This window comes from Ctenopharyngodon idella, chromosome 7 (genome assembly GCF_019924925.1).
Source record: "Ctenopharyngodon idella isolate HZGC_01 chromosome 7, HZGC01, whole genome shotgun sequence".
Taxonomy (NCBI): domain Eukaryota; kingdom Metazoa; phylum Chordata; class Actinopteri; order Cypriniformes; family Xenocyprididae; genus Ctenopharyngodon; species Ctenopharyngodon idella.
The window spans coordinates 49,485,100-49,510,468 of record NC_067226.1 but is presented as its reverse complement, the minus strand read 5'-3'; the positions used below and the strand labels follow the sequence as shown (position 1 = coordinate 49,510,468).

Below are 25,369 nucleotides of genomic sequence, written 5' to 3'. Positions count from 1 at the left end.
TCTGTGTCTGAATACACGTCATTTGGCTTGGAGCTGTTGGTTTCAGCCATCTTGACTCCGTAGAGAGCTGGCCACACCGAAATCACCAGCTATTGTGTCCATTCTTCACAATCACGCGGCTCTTGTGCTACACGGCTTTTGTTGGACTCGTTCTTCACGGGCTCTACAATTAACGGCCGCGGAAGAGCCGGCGCACGACGGGAGTCACACTGCAGCAAAAGACAAGATGTCGGATAAACAGAAGCGGCGTGTCCCTCGTTTACTGACAAACAGGAAGACGACTGAACGTGAGGAGCGGCAGAAGAAGAGTCTGACACTAATCAGACGTTTTGTTTGACAATTGTCTTGATCAATTAACAAGAGGATGATACTGATGAGAACAGCTGGAGATGATGACAGACAGATGGACAGACGATAGATAGATAGATAGATAGATAGACAGACAGACAGGAATTGTAAAAAATACATATGAGACTATCTAAGAAGTGAAAGCACATCAGATAATGCGATTCTTCTACTAAAAGAACTTTTGAAATCTGAAAAACTGCTTTATCTACTTAAAATATCAGTGTCCCTGAATAAAGTGATAGTGTGTGATGGTAATGATGTCTCTGGATTGGATATTTTCAGGGTTAAAAGGGTAAAGAAATGTGGTAATGACACATAATGAAGCTGAGAAGCAGAAAGAGGAGAACAGGTATTAGTAATATAATCAATCCTTGCAAAATATCATTGCAAAACATCACAGCTCCGTCAGGCCTGATATAACATGGAGTTCTGGAAGGACGTTTGGACTCGTTCTTCACACATCTGTCACGTCACAGCCGCACAGACCGCAGGCTAGCTCTGCTAATGCTAATCTCTGTCTGCGACTGTCATCATACAAACAAACAAACAAACAAACAAACACACGAACAACTAAAAACCAGAGACAAACAAAATACCACTGAAATATCATACAATAATCTACACAATTATTGTCTAATTTCACAGTATAAACAGCACCACTTTACAATAAGGTCACATAAGTTAATGTTTGTTAATCCATTTAACATAAAGCAAAACATTTGTTATTATTAATATTTGTTATTGTTAGTTAATAAAAATATTGTACGTCCATGTTTTTAATAATGTATTAGTAAATGTTGCTTTAGAAGTATTTATCATTGTTAGTTAAATGTTCACTAATGAAAATGATTGTTTATTTCGACCTGAGCATCATTACAGCATCTTTCAGTTAAACGATGAGGCAGACATTCTCTGAATCAATCTGTTATGCAATCTTTCCTCTTTCCCATTTTCTTTCTACAGTATATCGTTGTCTGAACGTCTCGTTTCTAGGATGGCATTAGACTTCCTCTGCCTCTCAGCCATCCATGTGACGCCCCCTCAGATCCGTCTGTCTCTCTGCCTGTCTCTCTCTCTGTGCAGCTGATTCTAAATCTCTCTAATCTTTCACCATCAGGGTAGTAATTCAGCTCATTATAAAGCAGGATTGATAATAAGCGTTATAAAGCCATCTCCTCTGTTGCCCGACTCTATTAAATCCACTTTAATTCAGATCCATTCGCAGCGCTGCAGTGGAGCACTCTGGGAAATAGAGCCAGATCACGCCGCACCTGCCACTCAATGACGGGAAATCCCTCGCCTTCCATCGCTTGTGCCTGAGATCCGGATCGGATCAGACACGCCTGAAATCGGCACAGAATGCAGATAAATACATTATTTCACCTCTGATGTCTTTTATCCTGTTGCTCACAACTATGAAAGCTTGTTTCTGCCATGGAATAAAAAACAAGGTCAAAAAAGATCATTACAACTTCTTTATCTCACAATTCTGACTTTTTTTCCCTCGCAATTCTGAGAAAGATTTTTAGAAGTAACGAAGAAATGCAAGATATTGCAAGATATAAACTCACAATTCTGAGTTTAAAAAGTCAGAATTGTGAGAAATAAACTTTTTTTAATTGTGAGAAATATTTTTCATATTTTGTGACCAAAAAAACAGTAAACTCAGGATACGTCCACACGAAGCCAGAGCTTACCCTGTCTGATCTAACTTGAGAAATATCTGCGTACACACGAAACCACTGAAACGACTCAAAACGATGTAGTATACATGCCAGATCAGTATGTGGCGCTGTAATTCTGCAATAGAGATACACTAAAAACAAAGAATGAGACTTGGAGCATGTGCATAAACCTTGTGCGCTCTATACAAACTTTAGTAAAGCTTAGAAATAACATAAGAACACAAGCATGTAGTACGCTATTATTGTTGTTGTTGCTGTTTTGTGCTGTTAGCGGTGACTGACTAGGGTCGACACGTGGGGTGATGACATCATCGTCAAAAACGCATCAGGTTTTCAGATTTATCCACTCTGGGACCCCGTTTCAAAAAATAGCGGTTTCACCTTCCGAAAACGCCGGATCCGTGTGGACGAAACGCCTATACGATACAAAATTTGCGCGTATACACAGAAACGCGTCTCCGTGTGGACGGGCCCCCAGAATTTCAAGAAAAAAGTCAGAACTGTAGAAAAAAAGTCAGAATTTTGAGATAAAAACTCATATTTGTGAGTAAAATCTCAGAATTGAGATATAAACTTGTGAGTACAAAGTCAGAATTTTGAGATAAAATCTTGCAATTGTGAGTAAAAAGTCAGAAATTGTGAGATATAAGCTCGTAATTGTAAGTAAAATCTCCGAATTATGAGATATAAACTCAGAATTGCATGTTTATTTTTAATTCCGTGGCAGAAGCGAGCTTCCATGCCCACCCGATGATCCGCTGGCACAGCTCTGACCTGCAGTAAATCACACACTCTGGCAGATTACGGCTTCATTTGAACACACTGCTGTTGTTTCTCAGACGCGCTGGTTAGTTTGACCGTGACTCGTTCTGAGACTCTGCGGTCACTCATTAAATAAATTCAGCCCCAATCTTCAAAACGCAAAGGTCGAAGTCATTAAAATGTGCACATGTTCGTTTGTGAAATCGACGGAATGAAACAGCAAACCCTGAATTCATTAATGCATGAGCCCCGGGCGCCGCGCTCGCCCTTCATTTACCTGAGGCCTCGCCGCTCAGCGTGACGCATTAGAAGAGGCCGCGCAGACGTGACCCCCGCCAGAGCCTGCTGCTCACAGAAAAACACAAATAACAAGACATCTGCAGCCTGCTGTCTGTTCCTCTGAGACATGAAGGACACGCCACTGTCGTACAGCATTACTGCGAGAAAACAATCAGAGGGACTTCCATGGAACAAAGTGTGACTGAAACAAAAATATCTGAATTCTTGTATTTGTGTAATAATTGTCTATTTTGCACACCAGTAACTAGACAGACAGACAGACAGACAGACAGGTAGTTAGTTGTGAAGGTCACCGTCGGTCAGTACATGGTTTGTGTGGTGAAGAACCTTCACAAGGTCTGTCAGATCCTGCAGTGAAACTGTCGTCCCCTCGGGGTAAATGCCGACCGACTGCAGAGAATCTAATTTATGATGTCTTGGCCGGTCTCTATCTCCTACAGAGAAGCTGTAAAACAGCTCCATAAAGACCCGGGGAGCGCAGTGATTTATACCCAGCCGGAGTCTTTCATGTCTGGGACACAGTCAGTCCGTGATTCCTGATCTTCCCTGGAGCTTGTTAGAGCTCGTGGAACAGCAAGCCGCGGATCCGCCGCTTCCTCCAGGGCTTGTAAGATCACGACATTATGATGCTTCCCCAGAAACTGTAATTGAAACACCGTCCCAGAGTGAAGTCTGCCGTTTAGTTGACTGCACAGATGAAATATAGCAGCCGCTCGTGAATTCAATATCACAACCGCACACTACCTACTATACTGAACAGATCAGGACGTAGAATCGTCTAGATGCACACCTGGAGCATGAACATTTATAAAAATGTGGGTGAGATACTGTTTCCCATAATGCACTGCACTTCCACTTCTCTTGACTTGATTTGTTATTTGAGTTTTATTGTTATAAAGAGTTTTATGAATTAAAGTGGATTCAGATGCAAAATATACATGTTTGTGAGATGATAAGCAGCTGAATTAAACAGGGTCATGTGGATACCATTAGTAGTGCGCAGTATGCAGTGTGCTGTAGTACTCAATCAGACGGAGGGAACATCTCTCTCTCTCTCTCTCTCTCTCTCTCTCTCTCTCTCTCTCTCTCTCTCTCTCTCTCTCTCTCTCTCTCTCTCTCTCTCTCTCTCTCTCTCTCTCTCTCTCTCTCTCTCTCTCTCTCTCTCTCTCTCTCTCTCTCTCTCTCTCTCTCTCTCTCTCTCTCTCTCTCTGATGAAGTTCAGGGGTTTTTCTAATGCACTAATGGTCTTGTTAATTTCCTGGCCGAAGGGAAACTCAGATTTCACAGCAAACTGTCTTGGTGCAACACTAATGACTGAGCCAAATGAAATCCAGTGCAAATAACTGCTAATTACAGCGTGCACACACACACACACACACACACACACACACACACACACACAGGAAGGCAGTTTCACACTCATATGTGACTCATATAACATTGTGAATCTTCTCACTGTCAGTGTTTCATTCTTCAGAATCGCTACTGTTAATAATATCACAAATGAGCCATATTCTATACATTTTCTATTGTCATTTTCTTTTAAAGCATTTTTACCCTGTGACTAGTTCTTCTGCTTGTTTGCTAATATGACCTCGTCGGACTCGAGCGCTGCTACAAACAGTATTACTAATTATTGGTTTGACTATATTACATTTGAGCAATCCGGTCAGGTTGGGTTCAGACAGCTCGAGGCACATCATCTCTCTTCATGCCTTCAATGAATAATCAATATCTACACAGACTCTGATCATTTACTGTCTAGTAGTACATAAAACGCTGTAAATGTAGACACTGCATAGACTTCAATTGTTTTTATATTGAGCTAGTCATTAATACTACAACCTAAACCACACAGAAAACTTTCTGCAGTTTTAAAATAAGGTTCTGACCACAACTGACCACGACGTCCTGTATTTCCAGCTTTATCTCAGTATTAACACACACTATGATTTACAGAGTTTCTGAGACTCACGATTCAATCCCCCAAACAAACGCATTCAATGACGTCTAACAGAAAACAACTGGAGGTGCTGATTAACTCCATCGTTTCATTCGCTGCGCTCACACGAGTGATTCTTGAACACACAAACACACCACTTCAACAGCCACGGACGCTCAGATGAACCACACAGAATAATTCACTCATAAATAAAGGAAAACAAACTCTCAAATGAGCAATTATAAAACTACTAAGTTATAAAGGTAACACTGTAGTATAGGGAACACATATACACCATTAACTATGACTTTTCCCTCAATAAACTCCTAATTTACTGCTTATTAAAAGTTAGTAAGTTTGTTTTTAAGTTTAGGTATTGGGTAGGATTACGAATGTAGAATAAGGCATTAATATGTGCTTAATAATTACTAAACAAACAGCCAATATCCTTTTAATATTTATGCTAATGAGCAACTAGTTAAAAGACCCTAAAATAAAGTGTTACCGTAATAATAATAATCTGAAACATGAGGTGAGGTGAAACTGCCGAGTGTGTGAAACAGCAGAACAGGACTGACACTCACACACCCTACACTACATACACACAACATACACAATACATACACACTACATACACTACATACACACAACATACACACTACATACACAATACATACACATACATACACAACATACACACAACATACACAATACATACAACATACACACTACATACACACTACATACACATTACACAGTCACATTTTGGTATTATCTAAAACGTGCTGCGACTTGTATTCCAAAATGACTTATATAATGAATTTAAAGGAGTAGTTCACTTCAGAATTAAATGTCCTGATAATTTACTCACCCCATGTCATCCAAGATGTTCATGTCTTTCTTTCTTCAGTGGAAAAGAAATGAAGGTTTTTGAGGAAAACATTCCAGGATTTTTCTCCATATAGTGGACTTCACTGGGGTTCAACGGGTTGAAGGTCCAAATGTCAGTTTCAGTGCAGCTTCAAAGAGCTCTACATGATCCCAGACGAGGAATAAGAGTCTTATCTAGGGAAACCATCGGACATTTTCTAAAAAAAATAAACATTATATACTTTTTAACCACAAATGCTCGTCTTGCACTGCTCTGTGATGCTCCACGCATTACGTAATCACGTTGGAAAGGTCACGCGTGACGTAGGCAGAAGTACCGCGGTAGAGCGAAAAACTCCATCTCATTTTCTCCTCCAACTTCAAAACTTCGTTGTTTTGCTTTTTTTTGTAAAGGCCTACGTCACATGTGACCTTTCCAACGTGATTACGTAATGCGTGGAGCATCACAGAGCAGTGCAAGACGAGCATTTGTGGTTAAAAAGTATATTATTTTTAATTTTTTTAGAAAATGTCCGATGGTTTCTCTAGATAAGACTCTTATTCCTCGTCTGGGATCATGTAGAGCTCTTTGAAGCTGCACTGAAACTGACATTTGGACCTTCAACCCGTTGAACCCCAGTGAAGTCCACTATATGGAGAAAAATCCTGGAATGTTTTCCTCAAAAACCTTCATTTCTTTTCCACTGAAGAAAGAAAGACATGAACATCTTGGATGACATGGGGGTGAGTAAATTATCAGGAAATTGAAAGTGAACTAATCCTTTAATGTCAAATAAGCAACAAGCAGACATTTAAAGGTTTTTATAGACATATTTCTCGTGTCTGTGCTATAAGTATTCGCTGTATTTTGGTTTATTTTTGTGACGTGTTCCAGAAAGAAGTTCACGGAGACAGAAACGGCAGAAAGTGCATCCGGTTTGTTTTCTTTATTTTACAAGCAAATGTGTTGTTGTTATTTTGAATGTATAGAAAAGTGACTCTTTACAGTTTCCAATGATGTTTTACTCTGACCATAAATGATGGAGTATTTTAAGTTGTTTCAGCTGCTATCAGGATAAACATCCAAGTTATCGTGCCAGCGTCTCACACACACACAAACAACATCAGTTCCAGCATTTCTAATCACAACATATTCATCATCAAACTAAAAACGCAGTCATCCAAACACAGAAAATCTTCTTCGGCTCAACTGAAATGGTCTGTTGTACAATATCTGTGCCGGTACAATACCACAGCCTTACCTGTTATTGCAAACACACTTCTGTCCATGTGAAGGATGCTGCTTTACGCTGAGTGAAGTACAAAGCCTTGCTTACATAATAAATAATAGTTTAGCATCCAAATACATGCGAATATGGAAACATTTGGATTTGTGCCGAACAAGAGAGGAGTCCAACGCCAGTTTCAGTTTCACTTTAAATACATTAGTTTAGGCTGTTTGTAATGAATGCCACTATTATTTATGTTTATAGGCTACTTATAGTTTTCATTCTTGTTTTGTTCTGAATACCGTTGGATTTAGTAGGGAATAAATGTTTATAATGTTTGTAAACATTTTGTTTTATTTAATGGTATTTTACATATAACAGTATTTTTGAATGTTATAATAAAATCTGACTGATACACCAAAGCAATTTATGTTTATTTTTTTTCTCTCAATAACGTACGTTTGACATGGTGCAACGACTCAACGCTTTATTGAAAAGTGAAACCATTTTATTGCGTTATTATCATATTGTGTCCATTACTCCCACACACATTAACTTTGGGATTGATCACTGTTATAATAATGAGGGAAAACGTTTCTACCCTAAAAAGGGTCCCTGGCCCAGAACATATATACACTATACACTAGCACTCAGTACTCACTGTGAGCAACATCCAGACACTGAAGTGCACTTTTGAGTGTGAACTCACTACTCACACTGTTCACACTAGGACGCACCTTACACACGACACACTTCACTGCAGCTGCGTTCAGCTGTTTCTCTTCTCCCTGCCTTCATTTATTCTTCCTCTCTCTGCGCTCCTGAGGAAACCCCTCGGCAACCGCTGCCATGGCAACATGATTAATTGTCGTCATTCCTCTCATTGGATTGGAATCGATCAACAAATCCAGGACAAACAGGAACAACACACACGCACACACTGTATCACCGCTGTGACCTTTGACCTCTACATGATCTAGTTTACACAAGCTTCTTTTCTCTGTCTTACTGACACACTCTGCACAGTCTGTCCGTCTGTCTTGATAACGTCCGTCTCCATCAGCGCTCGGTGAATTCCTCAGACTGTCAATAAACACATTCGGATAGTTATTTGTCCACATTCAGGTTTCCAGAGGAGTCTGGAGGTTGTGTCCCGTCAGCGGCCGAGGCTGAATTAGGTGCCGCTCCTGATGAACGCGTCTGTGAACGAGTGGGATTTTAATGGCGGGAGGAAAGTGACTCCACAGACAGAAAGCGCCGCTGGAGCTCATTATCTCCAGCAGGAATCTCGTTACACCAGCGCTCGTTTCTGAGACGCCATTTTCATTGTGCTGTGAGACGACAGAGACACACTCACAAACACACCCGACGAACGATGAGCTGAATTAATGTACTGCACTGCCTCGCCTCCTAATTTTACTCTGTAGCTTTATTTTTTATTTATTGATCTGTCAACCATTTAAAGGGGGGGTATCACACACAGTTTCTGCCAATCTCATGTTAATCTTGAGTACATATACAGTGGGTACGGAAAGTATTCAGACCCCCTTAAATTTTTCACTCTTTGTTATATTGCAGCCATTTGCTAAAATCATTTAAGTTCATTTTTTTCCTCATTAATGTACACACAGCACCCCATATTGACAGAAAAACACAGAATTGTTGACATTTTTGCAGATTTATTAAAAAAGAAAAACTGAAATATCACATGGTCCTAAGTATTCAGACCCTTTGCTCAGTATTTAGTTGAAGCACCCTTTTGATCTAATACAGCCATGAGTCTTTTTGGGAAAGATGCAACAAGTTTTTCACACCTGGATTTGGGGATCCTCTGCCATTCCTCCTTGCAGATCCTCTCCAGTTCTGTCAGGTTGGATGGTAAACGTTGGTGGACAGTCATTTTTAGGTCTCTCCAGAGATGCTCAATTGGGTTTAAGTCAGGGCTCTGGCTGGGCCATTCAAGAACAGTCACGGAGTTGTTGTGAAGCCACTCCTTCGTTATTTTAGCTGTGTGCTTAGGGTCATTGTCTTGTTGGAAGGTAAACCTTCGGCCCAGTCTGAGGTCCTGAGCACTCTGGGGAAGGTTTTGGTCCAGGATATCCCTGTACTTGGCCGCATTCATCTTTCCCTCGATTGCAACCAGTCGTCCTGTCCCTGCAGCTGAAAAACACCCCCACAGCATGATGCTGCCACCACCATGCTTCACTGTTGGGACTGTATTGGACAGGTGATGAGCAGTGCCTGGTTTTCTCCACACATACCGCTTAGAATTAAGGCCAAAAAGTTCTATCTTGGTCTCATCAGACCAGAGAATCTTATTTCTCACCATCTTGGAGTCCTTCAGGTGTTTTTCATGTGTCTTGCACTGAGGAGAGGCTTCCGTCGGGCCACTCTGCCATAAAGCCCCGACTGGTGGAGGGCTGCAGTGATGGTTGACTTTCTACAACTTTCTCCCATCTCCCGACTGCATCTCTGGAGCTCAGCCACAGTGATCTTTGGGTTCTTCTTTACCTCTCTCACCAAGGCTCTTCTCCCTCGATAGCTCAGTTTGGCCGGACGGCCAGCTCTAGGAAGGGTTCTGGTCGTCCCAAACGTCTTCCATTTAAGGATTATGGAGGCCACTGTGCTCTTAGGAACCTTAAGTGCAGCAGAAATGTTTTTGTAACCTTGGCCAGATCTGTGCCTTGCCACAATTCTGTCTCTGAGCTCTTCAGGCAGTTCCTTTGACCTCATGATTCTCATTTGCTCTGACATGCACTGTGAGCTGTAAGGTCTTATATAGACAGGTGTGTGGCTTTCCTAATCAAGTCCATTCAGTATAATCAAACACAGCTGGACTCAAATGAAGGTGTAGAACCATCTCAAGGATGATCAGAAGAAATGGACAGCACCTGAGTTAAATATATGAGTGTCACAGCAAAGGGTCTGAATACTTAGGACCATGTGATATTTCAGTTTTTCTTTTTTAATAAATCTGCAAAAATGTCAACAATTCTGTGTTTTTCTGTCAATATGGGGTGCTGTGTGTACATTAATGAGGAAAAAAAATGAACTTAAATGATTTTAGCAAACGGCTGCAATATAACAAAGAGTGAAAAAATTAAGGGGGTCTGAATACTTTCCGTACCCACTGTAGAGTAGCAGTGCATCCTTCATATCACAGAAAAGTCTTTAGTTTTATCATATTTATAAAAGATACATACGCTGTACCGAGTCTTTCCGAAAACAGCCGAGCTCCTGGAGGCGTGTCGTGTGAGCGGAGCTGAAGAGTGACGAGCACGTGCAGCTTTTGTGTAGATATCATCTGCAAGCTATCAATGGTCAGCTAAACAGATGTATTTAAACACACACACACAACACACCATCACATTATCCCTGGATAACTTTTGAATCACTATAATGAATATAGCGTATAGTGAATGATGAATAATTAATTTATGAATTCACTGCATTCGTATTGTTTACATTATATGCACTTAGGCGCCTAATGCCAACAAAACAGACATTTGATGCAGTTTTACTCTCCACCTGCGGTTCTGACTCATGACCGGGATCATTACAGCTGTGACCGCTCCATCTTTCAGTTTCAAACGATCTGTAAATCCAGCGTTGAACTGGGCCTTGTTTATGAAACCATAAGCGCTGATCCTGAGGGCTCGAGCAGCCACGGAAAAACACCAGATATTCTCCATTCATTTTAACCAATAACAAAGTGACTGCAACTATCAGTTTCTATCAACAGTGCTTTGATCTTCCTGCATTGACACTATTCTTTTAAAAGCTGCTGTGCAGCCAAATAATGTACCAGTTATCAATGTAAAGCTGCTTTGACACAATCTACATTGTAAAAAGCGCTATATAAATAAAGGTGACTTGACTTGACTTGACTATAGTTATTTTATTGACAAATATGAAGAGCGCATCAATGTAATGCTTGAGCACAAATCTCTCAGCTTCAATGCTGGGTTCTTTGGGAAGCAAGGTTATCTTTCCCTCACAACCAAAAACACCCTTCTTTGGTGACATTGTTGATTTCATGGTCTAAAAACAAAGTGACAAATCTTTCTCGAGCAAGTCCTGTGCAGCGCTGCTGATGACTTCCGTAAAGCCGAAGGAAGCGCGCTGATGGGAATGCTCTTGCAGGAGAAGCGCCCATACAAGGAATTCCACCCCCGTTGATGTCACACAGGCCCATACTTGAAAAAAAGACCCCGAAGTTTGTGAGGATTTGGAAGAGTATTTCTGGCACAGAAATACTCCGTCATTCGTCCAACTCGTGTTTGCAACTTTGGCCATGTTTAGAATGAGAATCCAACTCTTTAACAGTGTAAATAATACATTTTAACCTCTATTTTGCATTCAAGACCTGTGAGAGTAACAGAAATGCTGTGTGCTCTTGAAGGGACAGTTCACCCAAACATCATCATTCTGTCATCATTTACTCCCCTCACGTCATTCAAACCTGTAGGACTTTCATAAAAGATGATATTTGTTGAAGAATGTTGGGAACTAAACAACATTGGACTTTCACTGTATGGACAACAAACACTTAGATGTTCATCAAAATATCTTCTTTTAAGTTAAATGAAAGAAAGATGATTTCTGGGTGAACGATCCCTTTAAATCAGTATGTTTGGAAACACTAGTGTTGTTGGTGTAGTTAGGTTAAAGAGGTTAATATGGACTTAATATTGTGCCATAATTAAACAAACAAATCCAGCATTCTGCAAATAAACACGATCTGCTTTGCAAAGGAAAACTCGACTCGCAAACAAACAGAAAGTGATGTGCAAATACAAAGGTCAGTTTGAGCGAAAACGCAGAGGAGTAACAGATATATGTATTGTGCTTTACAAATATAAATCAATGAGCCTACATCATATTTCACAAATAAATACACACCATCATACAAATGGCATGTAATCTTTGAACAAATACCAAATCTAGTGCAAACAAACGCACACCTGTCTGTTACGACTGTAAAACAATGAAAACAATTTTCATTCAGAAATTGCTGGTAAATTTCACAAATAATTACAAAGAAACTGCAAGTAATGCATTGAATTAAACATGGAATTTATAGGCAGACTGAAATAGTATTTTCTTGCTAAATGAAGTCCAACTTCAATAAATCATATTTTACAGTGTAGTAATCAATATGTGTTGCACTGAATCAATTAATTCACTGGCTGAAATTGGAAATACGTTTTCTTAACATTCACTGAAACTGTAAACACTTTATGGAGTGGAAACCAAACAAGAGTGAGTAGATGAAATGAGACTAAATCTCCTACGCTGACATCTGAACTGTAAGAGCTTTTACACTAAAGCATCGTGTATATTAACACCAGCTGTAATGAAAACCCCTACAAACATACATCACATGATGTTAGACAGCTGTCTGTCTGTCTGAGACACATTATCATGCAGAAGCCCGTTTCTAAAGCTCTTAACCGGGTGAAACTCCCACAGCAGTTCTTTAAACTCACTCCAGAGAGCCGCAAAACTCCACACAAGCCCCTGTGTGAGAGAGAGACGGCAGAGACAGACAGATGAGAATGGAGAATTCTGGGAAGGCTGAATGTGTGAGATGGAGAGCCGCACACGAGGGGAAAATGACAGTGAAAATTGCCTCTCAGCTGAAGAACGCAATTCCTCAAGGGAAAACGGAGGCTCTTTGTGTGTGAGACACAATCACAGCGGTTGCTCACAAACACAATCACTACACACACTTCTGTCTGTCTGTCCGTCTGTCTCTCTGCCTGTCTCTCTGAGATTGGCCTTTCATTTCCCAGAATACTCTAGTTCAGGGCTTCCTCAGAACCAAATGAACACAATGAAGCATCTGATCAGGTCAAATGTTACACTGAAGTTTACATTGTAGCACTGTTTGTGTTTTTACACGCTTCCCTCACAAGTGTTTCATGAAGCACAAACTCCTCCTGATCATCAGTGTTTAATGCACAGATTGATATTTTGATCTTGATATTGAGTCTTAAATGTCTGAATATCCAGTGAACTCTCATGAACTGAAATGAAATGGATTCATTTCTGTCTGTAATTAATTTTTTTCTGTCTCATAATCGCTCCCTCACACATGAAAGAGAAACAGTGAGAGAGAGAGAGAGAGAGAGAGACAAAAGCAGACTCCGACACACAGAACAGAGAAAATCAAGTCCTGTTGCTCATCGCCTCCATTGACATTAATTCAAGTACAATTACACCACCATGAACAGACAGACAGACAGACAGAGCAGACTTCAGCAGATATGAACCAAACAGAACATTAAATTGAACCATATAAAGCCTACTGTATCATATTTGAAACATGAATTTTTAAATGATCAACATGATCAAATCTTTGCTGTCTCACTCAATCTCCTCCGGTCCTTCTGTCGACTGATTGATAGTTTAGACAGCTATCAAGTAAAAGTCTTGTAGTATAATTGTACAAACATTCGGTTCACGCTTCACGTATCTTTCTGCTGTGAAATCTGCACTCATTTTTTTTAGCAAGTAAACGTAAGAATAACTTGGATATTGTTAGTAATATTTCAAGATTAAATATTGTCTGTCTATCTGTCTGCTCATCCGTCTGCCCGTCTGTCTGCCTGTTCGTCCGCCTGTCTATCTATCTGTCAAGGTGACTTCAGAGTTTAGAGGTCTTTAAGAGAATAATATTCTGCCAGTGTCAGACTGTGTGCAGCTCATCTCTCACGATTCGACACACGTTTACAAGCTGCTAAACAGCCACAGCGAGAGCGGACACATTTAATCTGCTCAACATAGTTAGAATTTCCCACTCAGGTTAACTTGGCGAACATCCGCATCAGTGTGCGTGTGTGTGTGTGTATGTTTGTACTTGTGAGGGCCAGGCTATTAAATTGGCCAAAACATATTTGTTTTTAAATTGTCATTTCCCTGAGAAGGGAAATGAGACACTGCTTCCAAGAACGCTAATGGGGGGAATGCCTCTGGCATGTCCGGTGTCTGAAGTACATGTAAAAACACGACAATAACATTGACCGGCGACAGCCCATGAGCCACTACTCATGCGATCCGAGTACAAATAGGGCGCCTGTAGTGCAAGTCATCCACTTCTTAGACGTGGACAGGTACGCCTGAAGCATGGCAATGGGACGCAGTGTCTCGTTCCCCTTCTCAGGGAACCATGGTTACATTCGTAACCAAAGACGTTCCCTTTTAAATGGTAACTCACACTGCATCCTAGAATGCTAATGGGAAACAAATGCCTACTCCGTCATGTAGTATTGAACATTGTATTGTATGTTGTAACTTTGATGTATAATTGTTTATGCAAACTCAGCTGCCTGTCTTGGCCAGGACACTCCTGCAAAAGAGATTTTAATCTCAGTGAGTCTTTTCTCCTGGTTAAATAAAGTTAATTAATTAATGCTAAAGGAATGAGTCCTGTATGGCTGACATAAGCCAGTGACTTCAACGGAACTGATTTGGAGTCACAGTTCCCGGTCCTAACAGTATGCACCAGCAGTCGTCGTGACTCTATTCCCTAGGGCCAGAAACCCTGGCTACATAAGCTTAGCTCAGGGCCTGGTATTCAAGAATACCTTCAAGGGAATATAGCTAAGGATAAAAATATACCCTGCCAGTCGCCACAGGGGACACACCCCTGACGAGTGGAGGTCTCACGAGGGGAGACCTAGCAACATATAGGGGAGCTCTGAGAACGGAGGCCTTTGTAAGATAAAGCAGGGAGTCTCCTTACCAAGGGGGCTCAAAAGAGCCTAACACTAACTACTGCTATCCAGGCGGAGCTCAGCAGGAGGCCTCAGCAGGCCTCAGCAGGACGCAATGCCATCTTGAAGACAGTTAACCAGGGAGACACCAGAAGAGCCTACAACCCAATCCACTGCCTTCATGAGGCTCTCAGAGAGGCGGCTTCAGCATAACAACCTGCTATAGCGAGAGGAAACAGAACTACGCACCTAACTACGCTCTATGGACATCTCTTGCAATAACCAATTTTCTTTTGTGTGTCATGAAAGTGAGCAGATCCTCACAAAACACAAAAAGACACCACATCATCAAGGATGCTCACAGAGAGCCACACAGCTTGGACCGGTTATCTAATGCGGAGCTCTGGGGAGCAGAGCAGAGGTCAGCATGATGACTCTCTAAATCGAGAGGAAACCTAACAATGCTTCCCTAAGGGTGGTTCCCCAGGGAGGCTCAAGAGAGCCATACAACCCGACGTAGCCACCCTGAGCTAAGAATGGAGGCCTCAGCAAGATGGCTTATTAAAGCGAGAGGAGACCTAGCCACATTCTACGCCAAGGACTGCTTACTAAGGAGGCTCGAAAGGTGCTAGACAACTCTATACTGCAATCCAGGCAGAGCTCTGGGGGGCGGAGGCCTCAGCGGGACAACTCTCTAAGAGGAGACCTAGCAATGTCCACCTTGAAGACAGTTAACCAGGGATGCTCAAAAGGAGCCTACAACCTAGTCCACTGCCTCCACAGAGCTCTCAAAGCGGAGGCTTCAGCATAACAACCCTCTATAGCCAGAGGAAGCCTAACTATGCTCTACGCTAAGGACTGCTTACCAAGGAGGCTCGCAAAAGATCCTGACAACTTGATATTGCTATCCAAGCAGAGCTCTGGGGAGCGAAGGCCTCAGCAGGACGACTCTCTAGAGCGAGAGGAGGCCTAACAACACTCCACCTTAATGAAAGTTCCACCATACTACTCAATGTCACTGTCTATAGCAGAATGATGCTGAAGTCAAAACGAGCTCATTACAGAAAGTGAAGGACCTTGCCCATATCCAGGACGTTTCTACTCCATACTCATCCTAAATGACCAATAGAAGCTACCAGCTAAGGCCAGCTACAAACCTGTAATAAGATTTGGTCTCAAGGCAGAGGTGCTGTACAACAGTAGGGGTTCGCTCAAGGCAAACATACCACTTCCTGTTGGAGCCCAGAGACCAGAAAAGCTCAGAGCCTTTCTTGGTCGGCAGATCACAAGAAAGTATAAGGGGGCTAGCCAAAAATGCTAGTTGCGCCATTATAAATGCTCAACTGAGACTCAACAAACCAAGCTCTCTCATAAGGAGTTGGGAATCCTACTATTAAGGGTTCCACTTATACTCAACCATGAAAACATTGCCATCAAGGGGAGCCAGCTAAGTGCTAGCTGCGACCACTCAGAAACAAATGTCTTCATAAGATCGCAAAAGTCCAGATTCTCCCGAAGATGCCTTATGACAAAGAAGGGTTTGCAAACTGGAGCAAAAAACCACTTCCTGTCAGGTTCTCAACATCGAAAGAGTTCATACCAGGGACTGGAGGACCCTGCTTCAAGACCCGACGCAGGGGGAGGGTTCTGCTCTTCAGTCAAACCCAAGGAAAATACGGGCTTCTAGACTCCAGCACTCACAAAAGTGCATACAACCAAAAAGGGTTATAAACTAAAGTGAAAACCACCTCCTGTCGGTTCCAGAGATCGCCACCACAGGGCGCTGCTATTGTGTGGGCCAGTGAAAGAGGCAGACCTGAATAAAATCAATGGAAATCTATGCAATGTCCTCACTAACATAGTATAACAAACATTATGTGTGTGTGTGTGTGTGTGTGTGTGTGTGTGTGTGTGTGTGTGTGTGTGCGTGTGTGTGTGATGTATATCAACGCAACTCTCTATCTCTTAATTCGATTCTGTGAGGGAGAATTTCTGAAGGCAAAGATGCCAGAAACACACATGCACAAGCGCACACACACACACGCACACACACACACACACACTGTATGTGACCCTGCCATGTCTTCTGAGTTGTATGCCTGTTGGTAAAACTCATGACTAGGCTATTACTAGTAAGTTAAACTGCTCAAAGCAATTGGCTACCACACACACACACACACACACACGTTTACTCTGCTATCTGAATGAGAAGACATCACACACGTCTACTGTAACTACATAGATCATTTAGGAGCTTTTCTCCAGTCCAGAATGTCCCCATAGAGAGATTCAGAGTCAGTTCAGACTACAGACACACACTGGATGCGCCGCTGATGCGGGTCTCTGTGAACACACCGCAGGGGCCGATTTAATGATGCTTGATTCTGAATCATATTGTGAATCAGACACACTTGATGAGTTCAGGACGCGTGACACAGCAGATGAAGGACGGACGTGAGGCTTTACACACAAACCAACTCTGAACACACAATATCTGTAATGTCAGAAGAGAAAGACTGTGAATGTTGAATGTGGCCACTAGGAGCCTCAGCAGACTTACAAGGGAACTTGAAATGATTTGAGATAAGACCAAACAAGCTTTAAAATAAGCTAAAATGTGCCTCAGCCTCTGTCTCAAGATAAACACACATTTACACACTCTTCCTGACAGCGTGAAGAGCAGCATTTCAGCCAATTCCCACGCTTCACTTTTCCAGATAGCATCCGCAGGACCGGCAAACTCTCTCTCTGTCTCTTTATCTCTCAGGCTTAACGCGTTTGGTCAGGAGTACGGCGGATAAGCCGCTTTACTTCCATGGACTACATCTCCCATAATTCCTCTGGAGTGCCTCTGAAATCCCACATGAGGAGGCGGCGGCTGCAGGAAGGATTTGCTGAACAAGCCTCCATCTTTTCTCATCGCACTGGATATTCCTCCCACAAAACCAGCAGATCAAGAGTGAACCAGTCGACGCGACCCTCCGCAGACAGCAGTGCTTCCAGCTCATTTACAACACTATACAACACCAATACCTTCATTTGATGAAATACATTATATATATATATATATATATATGATAAATGAACTCAGTTAAAACAACCTGATCTGGACGTACAGCAGAGCGATTCAAATGTAAATGCAGTGCACAACTGACCAGATCTTCAAGCCTAATGCAACATAAAGAAACAATTCTGATCCCATGATGTCTTTAAATCACTGTAACTCAATACAATAAATACTGGAATCACAGCTTTAAAAACACCTCATGATCTGACAAGAGACTCACATAAAACAGCAGCAGCAATGGCATCGTGTGTGTATGTGTGTGTGTGTGTGTGTGTGTGTGACATCAGGACACAAATTTGTATAATGACATGGGTATGACATAGGTATTACAAGGAGAGGGTGACTTATGAGGACATTACCCCATATCCCCATTTTTGTGTGTGTGTGTGTGTGTGTGTGTGTGTGTGTGTGTGTGTGCATGAGTGTGTGTGAAGATATTCAGTTAAACGTAGTCAATAACAGTGTGTGAAAGTCAAAAGTCTCCAGTCATTTCATTTCTGTCTCATATGTCTTCAGTGAACTCGAGCTGTCAACACATTCAGCTCTAACCAGAGTGATTGATTGAAACCAATACAGTCTTAAACAGACGCCATTATGAATAGAGACAGAGAGAACACGTTTCACTGCTGTACACACACACACACACACACACACACACACACACACACTGTTTTTATTCTGCATCATCAACAGAAAGAGAAAAAATAATGCAGTTTGACATGAATGTCACGCTCATGACCTTCAGCGGTTCATGACATCTTTATAAAGATCAGCAGAAGAGAAGAAACATGCAGAACTCACCCGCTTGAGACGAGTCACCTACAGACAGACAGACAGACAGACAGAGAGAGAGAGAGAGAGAGAGAGAGAGAGAGGGTTAGTGCTCATGTTCATTCATCAGCGTTACAAACACTAACAGCAGCTCATCTGAAATCTATGGAAGTCACAGGATGAAAACATACTGAAGGTAATTGTGAGTTATAAACTCTGAATCTCAAGAAGAAAAAAGTCAGAATTGTGAGATAAAATGTTGCTATTATTATTTTTAATTCTGTGATGGAAACAAGCTTCCATAGAAAACATTCACTGCTTATATCAGACATCTTATTGATATTTTATCAGATTATCAGACTTTAACTATAACAGTCTCATGAAATCCGCCTCTTATTTTACCCTGCGTTATTTAATATGTTCCTCATCAAAACCCAAATCAAAGAATTCTCTGATGATGAGGGCGGGGCAACCTGTCACTCACATGAGATCCACCAATAGCAAACCACAACCATCCAATCAATTCCCTACAGACAAAATCAAGCCCCGCCCTACATTTGTTCTTGTTTGAGAACCGTTTCACTCGGATATACGACACAATAGAGAAGAAAAGACAAGAGATAAACATCAGACACATCTGTGAAGTGTGTCACTGAGCCACAGCAACAGGAAGTGACATCATCACGTGAAGACAAACACGTGTGAGGTCAGACAGAAGCGCCACGTGTGAATATCACTGAATAACTCAAACACGGAGCAGATGGAGAACATTAAAAACAGTAATGGTGTGTGTGTGTGTGTGTGTGTGTGTGTGTTACAGCTGCTAGTACTGTTAGCAGATGTTTACCTTATAAACAAGGAATCTATAAAAAATAGACTTATATGGATATAGTTGTGACACAAACACACAATCACTTACACAATCACACACACACACACACACACACACACACACACACAGATCATAACAGCGCAAAAGTGATGATCAGTTTTTAGTGAACTATCCCTTCAGATTGAAGTGTTTGTGTGAATACAAACAAATGGTGCTGTTTATATACAGACACTCGGATGTAATCAAATGTTCAAGACGTATCATTTAAAAAACAAACAAAACAAAAACTGGTGATTGAAAAATTAATAATTTTCTGAAGGATCATGTGACACTGAAGACTGGAGTAATGATGCTGAAAATTCAGCTTTGATCACAGGAATAAATTACACTTTACTATATATTCACATAGAAAACAGCTGATTTACATTATAATAATATTTCACTGTTTTTACTGTATTTGTGATCAAATAAATCCAGCCTTGGTGAGCAGAAGAGAAACACACTTGTGAACAGAAGTGTATATAAATAATAATGTTAATATCACAGGGACGTTTAGATGAGCAATGAAAGAAGGAAATGAAGAGCTGAAGAGAATCTGCTGGAGGTATATAAACTCTCGACAGCGTCGATCCTGTCAGAAAGACACAAAACAGAAACCCTGAAAATAAACGGCACTGGCCTTTTACAAAGACACTGAACGAGCAAGCTTCATCCCTCGACACACACGAGGGAATCCGTCAACAGGAAGTGGATCTGAGGGGAGCGTCGGGAAATTCCCTCTCTGAAGGAGAAGACGAGAGGAACGGACAGATCGTGAGAGACGACAGTGAATACTGATGCGCTCCTGTTATAGGACGAGAAACACCAACACATCTAAATGTGACCTAAAGATGAACAGCTTTAATCATTAACACCGTTTAATTAACAATCATTAGCTATCGGTTTAATCAAGGCAAATCTAAGGAGATGAATTGATGCAGAGGAATCCATCACTGCTGAAATATATTCACTGAGACAAACAAACAAACGTCTGCCAAAGAACACGAGCTGAAAGAGACAGACAACACTTGACCTGAGATGATGATGATGCTGCAGAACATTATTATTATTATTATTATTATTTATTTTATTTATTTATTTCAGGACTTTATATCTTTTGTTATTTTGCTTTTAAAGTAAATGTAACATGTTTTAAGAATGTTTAGATATTTGTACTGGAAAACGAGACAAAAAATACTAGACAAGAACATCAGTTTTGCAGTGAATGTGATAAAGGGTCTGCGGTACCAACATGCCATTTTATGACCCAATACTAAACACTTATAGAGGACATATTATGCCCTTTTACAAAGTCTTGTTTTTGTGCTCTACTAGAACAGGTTTTCCTGCTTGAATGTTGATTATTCTCCTCATATTCTCCATTGTTCAGCTCCTCTCTTCCCAGTCTGTCAGTAACGCTCTGTTTAGTTCCTGTCTCTATGAAGCCCCTCCTTCTGAAAAGCACCGTGTGCTCTGATTGGTCGGCTGGAGCGGTGTGTTGTGATTGGTGTTTGGGAAATGTCCCGCCCCTTACCATAACCGCCAGTTTCAACACACTGCTAACTAACTCAACCAGGCCCCGCCCCTTTATTCTGCGTATGAATTATTTAAATGAGGAATATTGTGAAGAAAACTCAAGATGGAGGCGTTTCAGGAGTTCAGAAACACTGACACTGCTCCGGCTCTTTGGTCCTGTAGATAACTGTAGACTGTTTTTGAATGTATCGATGTGTTTTAAATGTATCGATTGTTTTTGAATGACTATCAGATGTTCTTTAATAAAAGTATTGATGCATTTTGAATAAAAGTATTGATGCATTTTGAATAAATGTATTGATTGTTGTTGAATGTATCAATGCCTTTTAAACATGTAGCAATTCTTTTTGAAAATGTAGCGATTCATTTTTAGGAAAGTAGCGATTATTTTTTTTCTTTTTTGAAAAGTAGCAATTCTTTTTGGGAAGTGTATCGACTGGTTTTGAATAACTACGTAGATTGTTTTTGAATGTATCGATGTGTTTTAAATGTATCAATTGTTTTTGAATGAATATCAAATGTTCTTTAATAAAAGTATTGATGCATATTGAATAAATGTATCGATGTGTTTTGAATAAATGTATTGACAGTTGTTGAAAGTATTATATGTAGCGATTCTTTTTGAAAAAATAGTGATTCTTTTTGGGAAGGTAATAATTCTTTTTGGGAAAAGTAGCGATTCTTTTTGGGAAGTGTATCAATTGGTTCTGAGATAACTGTAGATTGTTTCTGAATGTATCGATGTGTTTTAAATGTATCGATTGTTTTTGAATAGATGTAGATTTTTTTAATGACTATCAAATGTTCTTTAATTAAAGTATTGATGCATTTTGAATAAATGTATTGGTTGTTTTTGAAAAGCGGCACTTCTTTTTGGAAAAAAAGTAGCGATTCTTTTTGAAAAAAAGTAGCGATTCATTTTAAGAAAAGTAGCGATTCATTTTGATTACTCTAAAGAAAGATGAACACAGCAGAACAGATTAAACGTGTTTCCCATCAGCACATTTGGTTTAGTGTGCAGAGGAGGAATCGAGACGCAGCCGTTCTCATGATGTGTATTCCTTCACAGCTAAAGAAAGACTGAATGTCACACATCCTGTGATCTTAATGAGACACAAACTCAAACCTCATAAATGACACTCACTACATCACAGTATAACATGAGATGCAGGTTCACAGATCAACATGCGTCACTTTCAACAGGTGAGAGAGAATGACAGACTGCAGTGACTGCTGGGTAAAATCACATTGTACTGACACGAGCTGAAATAACACAGGAAGATGGTCATTACACACAACACGTCTGAATGTAGATGAAATCACAGCTCTGGGAGAAACATTAAAGGACTGATGGAACGACACACCTGTCAACTGATTCAGTTCAGATTCACACGTCTGACTCTTCTGTTCTGAATCTAAATCAGAGGACTGGAGGTTCAAACCCATCAAACACGTGACGCACACGAGATCTTCGTCGGCCAGTAAGAGCTGTGTGTGTAAACCTCACTCCCCTGATCTCAAGAGGCGCTCTAGCGACTGACACTGGAGACTGCGCTCTTTAGCTTCCTTGTTAGAGCGCCCGCCTCCCATACCGGCGGCCCGGGTTCGAGTCCCGCTTAGAGCGGGTGGTTCGAACAGGAAGGGTTACACGAACATCTGAACGACTTCATCAGAGTTTAACCTCTGCAAGCTCACTAACCTAGTACTAGTTACTAATAAACACAGAGAGAGAGAGAGCGCAGGTGCTGCGTCCGTGTCTGGTGAGATCCAGCATGCGTGTAACTCTACAGCTGTTAAGCGTCACAGGCTGTTGCCGGGAGAGAAGAGCCTGTTGCCTGGTAACCGTGACAGGCAGGCTGGAGGAATGATGGCACGGGTACCATCACCACGGCAACACTGGGTAAGAGAAGATGTACCTTACAGCAGAGAGAGAGAGAGAACATAATCCTGCCTCTGTTTCTCATGTATATATTTCTTACTGTCTCCTCTGCTCACCAAAGCTGCACTTATGATCAAAAATACAGTAAAAACAGTGAAATATTATCCCAATGTGTTTTCTAGGTGAATATATAGTAAAGTGTAATTTATTCCTGTGATCAAAGCTGAATTTCAGCATCATTACTCCAGTCTTCAGTCACATGATCAGTATTCCAAGCTTATTTCGACAGAGATGGACAGAGTGTGTTTGCGCTCATGTTAACAGTGTTTGTGAGAATCCGTCAGCTCAAACACACATTCGTCGACACGCTCACGGTGTGTGTGAGATTCACCCTGATGCCCTTTAATGTGTGACTGACCGCAGGTCCTCCTGCTTTTCCTGATCCGCTCCGGGTGTTAATCCCGCCTCTGGATGCTGAGAGTGTCGACGCTTAATTCCCATAATCCCCTTAACACAACAACACACCACTCCCTCTCGTCCGTCCGTCTGTCCGTCTCACAAAGATCTCATTATTTTCTGGGGAATTTCTGGAACAGAAGTCATTGTTCCCGCAGGACGGACAGGTTGTTTACAGACTATTTTATATTTCTGGTCAAGTGTCAGAATGCAGATAAATGTCACGCGTCTCGCTCACAGATATTTTCTGAATCTCTGGTCAGCGGCGAGCCGCCTGTCCGTCCGCCGTTTCATTAAACGTTTTGCTTTCCGTGCGAATGTGAGAAAATGCTTTTCAATTTCAGATCAGAAAGCAATTTGCGCTTGAGAAAATGGAGGCGGGTGACGGCGGCGTCGTGTCAGAGTGTGATTATCTGTCAGACGCTAAACGCTGTGAAACCATCAGCTCCAACACTAACGGCTTTAACACACGTGCACACATAAACACGCATCAGACAGGCTCCGGGAACAACATCTCCTCTCAGTTTAACTAACCTACTAGTTAAGCCTGTCAGGATCAGGAATTATGTGCTGGGATGTGATTGAAATTTAAACTGTACAATTATTGTGGTTATCTCAAATAATTGCAATTAGATTGAATAACCATGATCAGACGATTAATCAATAATCACAAGCTACTGGTCATATGTTGATGTGTTTGGGGTAAATTAATGCTCATCTACTCTCTTCATAACATTCATTAATTCACCCTACAGAAAGACAGTCATTAGAATTACAACTCTACATTTCTCTTTCCTCATTTTCTTCACGTCAGGACGGAGATATCAGGACACTCGGAGGAAAGCAGATTTCTCCGTTCTCTGCACGGATGTTGCCTGAGCATCTAATTTGAGGGCCGTTATTAATGCGCAGAAATACAGATCTAATCATTTGCTCCGCTGGTTATAATGCAGCCGCTCGGATACGGACGGCAATTTGAGCGAAGACACGGCGTGATTGAGCTAATCAAACTCCGCAGTGATGCTGAAAGATGCCTGGAGAGATGAGAGAGAGACAGGTCCGGCTAATTACAGACTGACAGACAGACAGAGAGAGAGAGACAGGCCTGGACAGACAGAGAATAACACACACACACACATGACAAAACTACAGCCCGACCGATATGGGTTTTTGGGGGCCGATGCCAATACCGATATTAAGGAGTAAAAAAAAGTCTGATATCGATATATCGGCTGATATTCTTTACGTGTATATTATAGGAGTGGAACGGTTCAGTTTTTATCACGGTTTTAGTGTCACAGTTTCGGTACGGTTCGGTATTTTCAGGGAAAATAGGACAACTCAAATAAAAATAAAGAAAATAAGAACAAATAATCAAACTACAAGCAACAACAGGTATTTCAGGTATCTAACAGTAGTTTTCAGGTACAGAAAATGAATAAATAACACTGCGTGAGTGATTTTTTTTGTCATTTGTTGCTTGATTAACATTAAAAATACAGACAACAGGAATATTAGGCTGCTGTCACTTTAAGACATAATGCACAATCCAGTACATATACTGTTACACATGTGCTGTATTACTCGACTGTTATACGTTCACTTAAGACATAACCGACTATGTTTGCTAGGATACTCGCCAAAATGGGCATGTTGACATATGTTTTGTGTGAATTTGTCCGTTCAAGCGCAAGACTTCAAAGAGAACTCAAAGAGTATTTGCTGAGAGGTTCGGTGAACCAAGTTCTCAAAGAGTGTCTGTTTTGTCCACGCTTTTTGCCAAAAATGTTCATATTGGTGGCATATCTGTGGCATATATGCTGATGCAGATATATCTGTGACAGGCTCTTATCGGCTGATAAAATCAGCAGACCAATAAATCGGTCCGGCTCTAGTCAAAACCTTCAAGGACTTGATCTAACGAGCAAGCTAACA

General features: G+C 41.2%; 1 protein-coding gene across 10 annotated transcripts in view; it reads right to left on the bottom strand.

The window, feature by feature from the left end:
* nrxn2b (neurexin 2b) overlaps positions 1 to 25,369 on the bottom strand; it is a 330,369-nt gene that overhangs the window by 196,345 nt on the left and 108,655 nt on the right. For all 10 annotated transcript variants that reach the window (XM_051900279.1, XM_051900280.1, XM_051900272.1 and 7 more), the window contains one exon: positions 18,723 to 18,740. In XM_051900279.1, the coding sequence (XP_051756239.1) occupies positions 18,723 to 18,740 (18 nt within the window). The remainder of the gene's footprint in view (positions 1 to 18,722; positions 18,741 to 25,369) is intronic.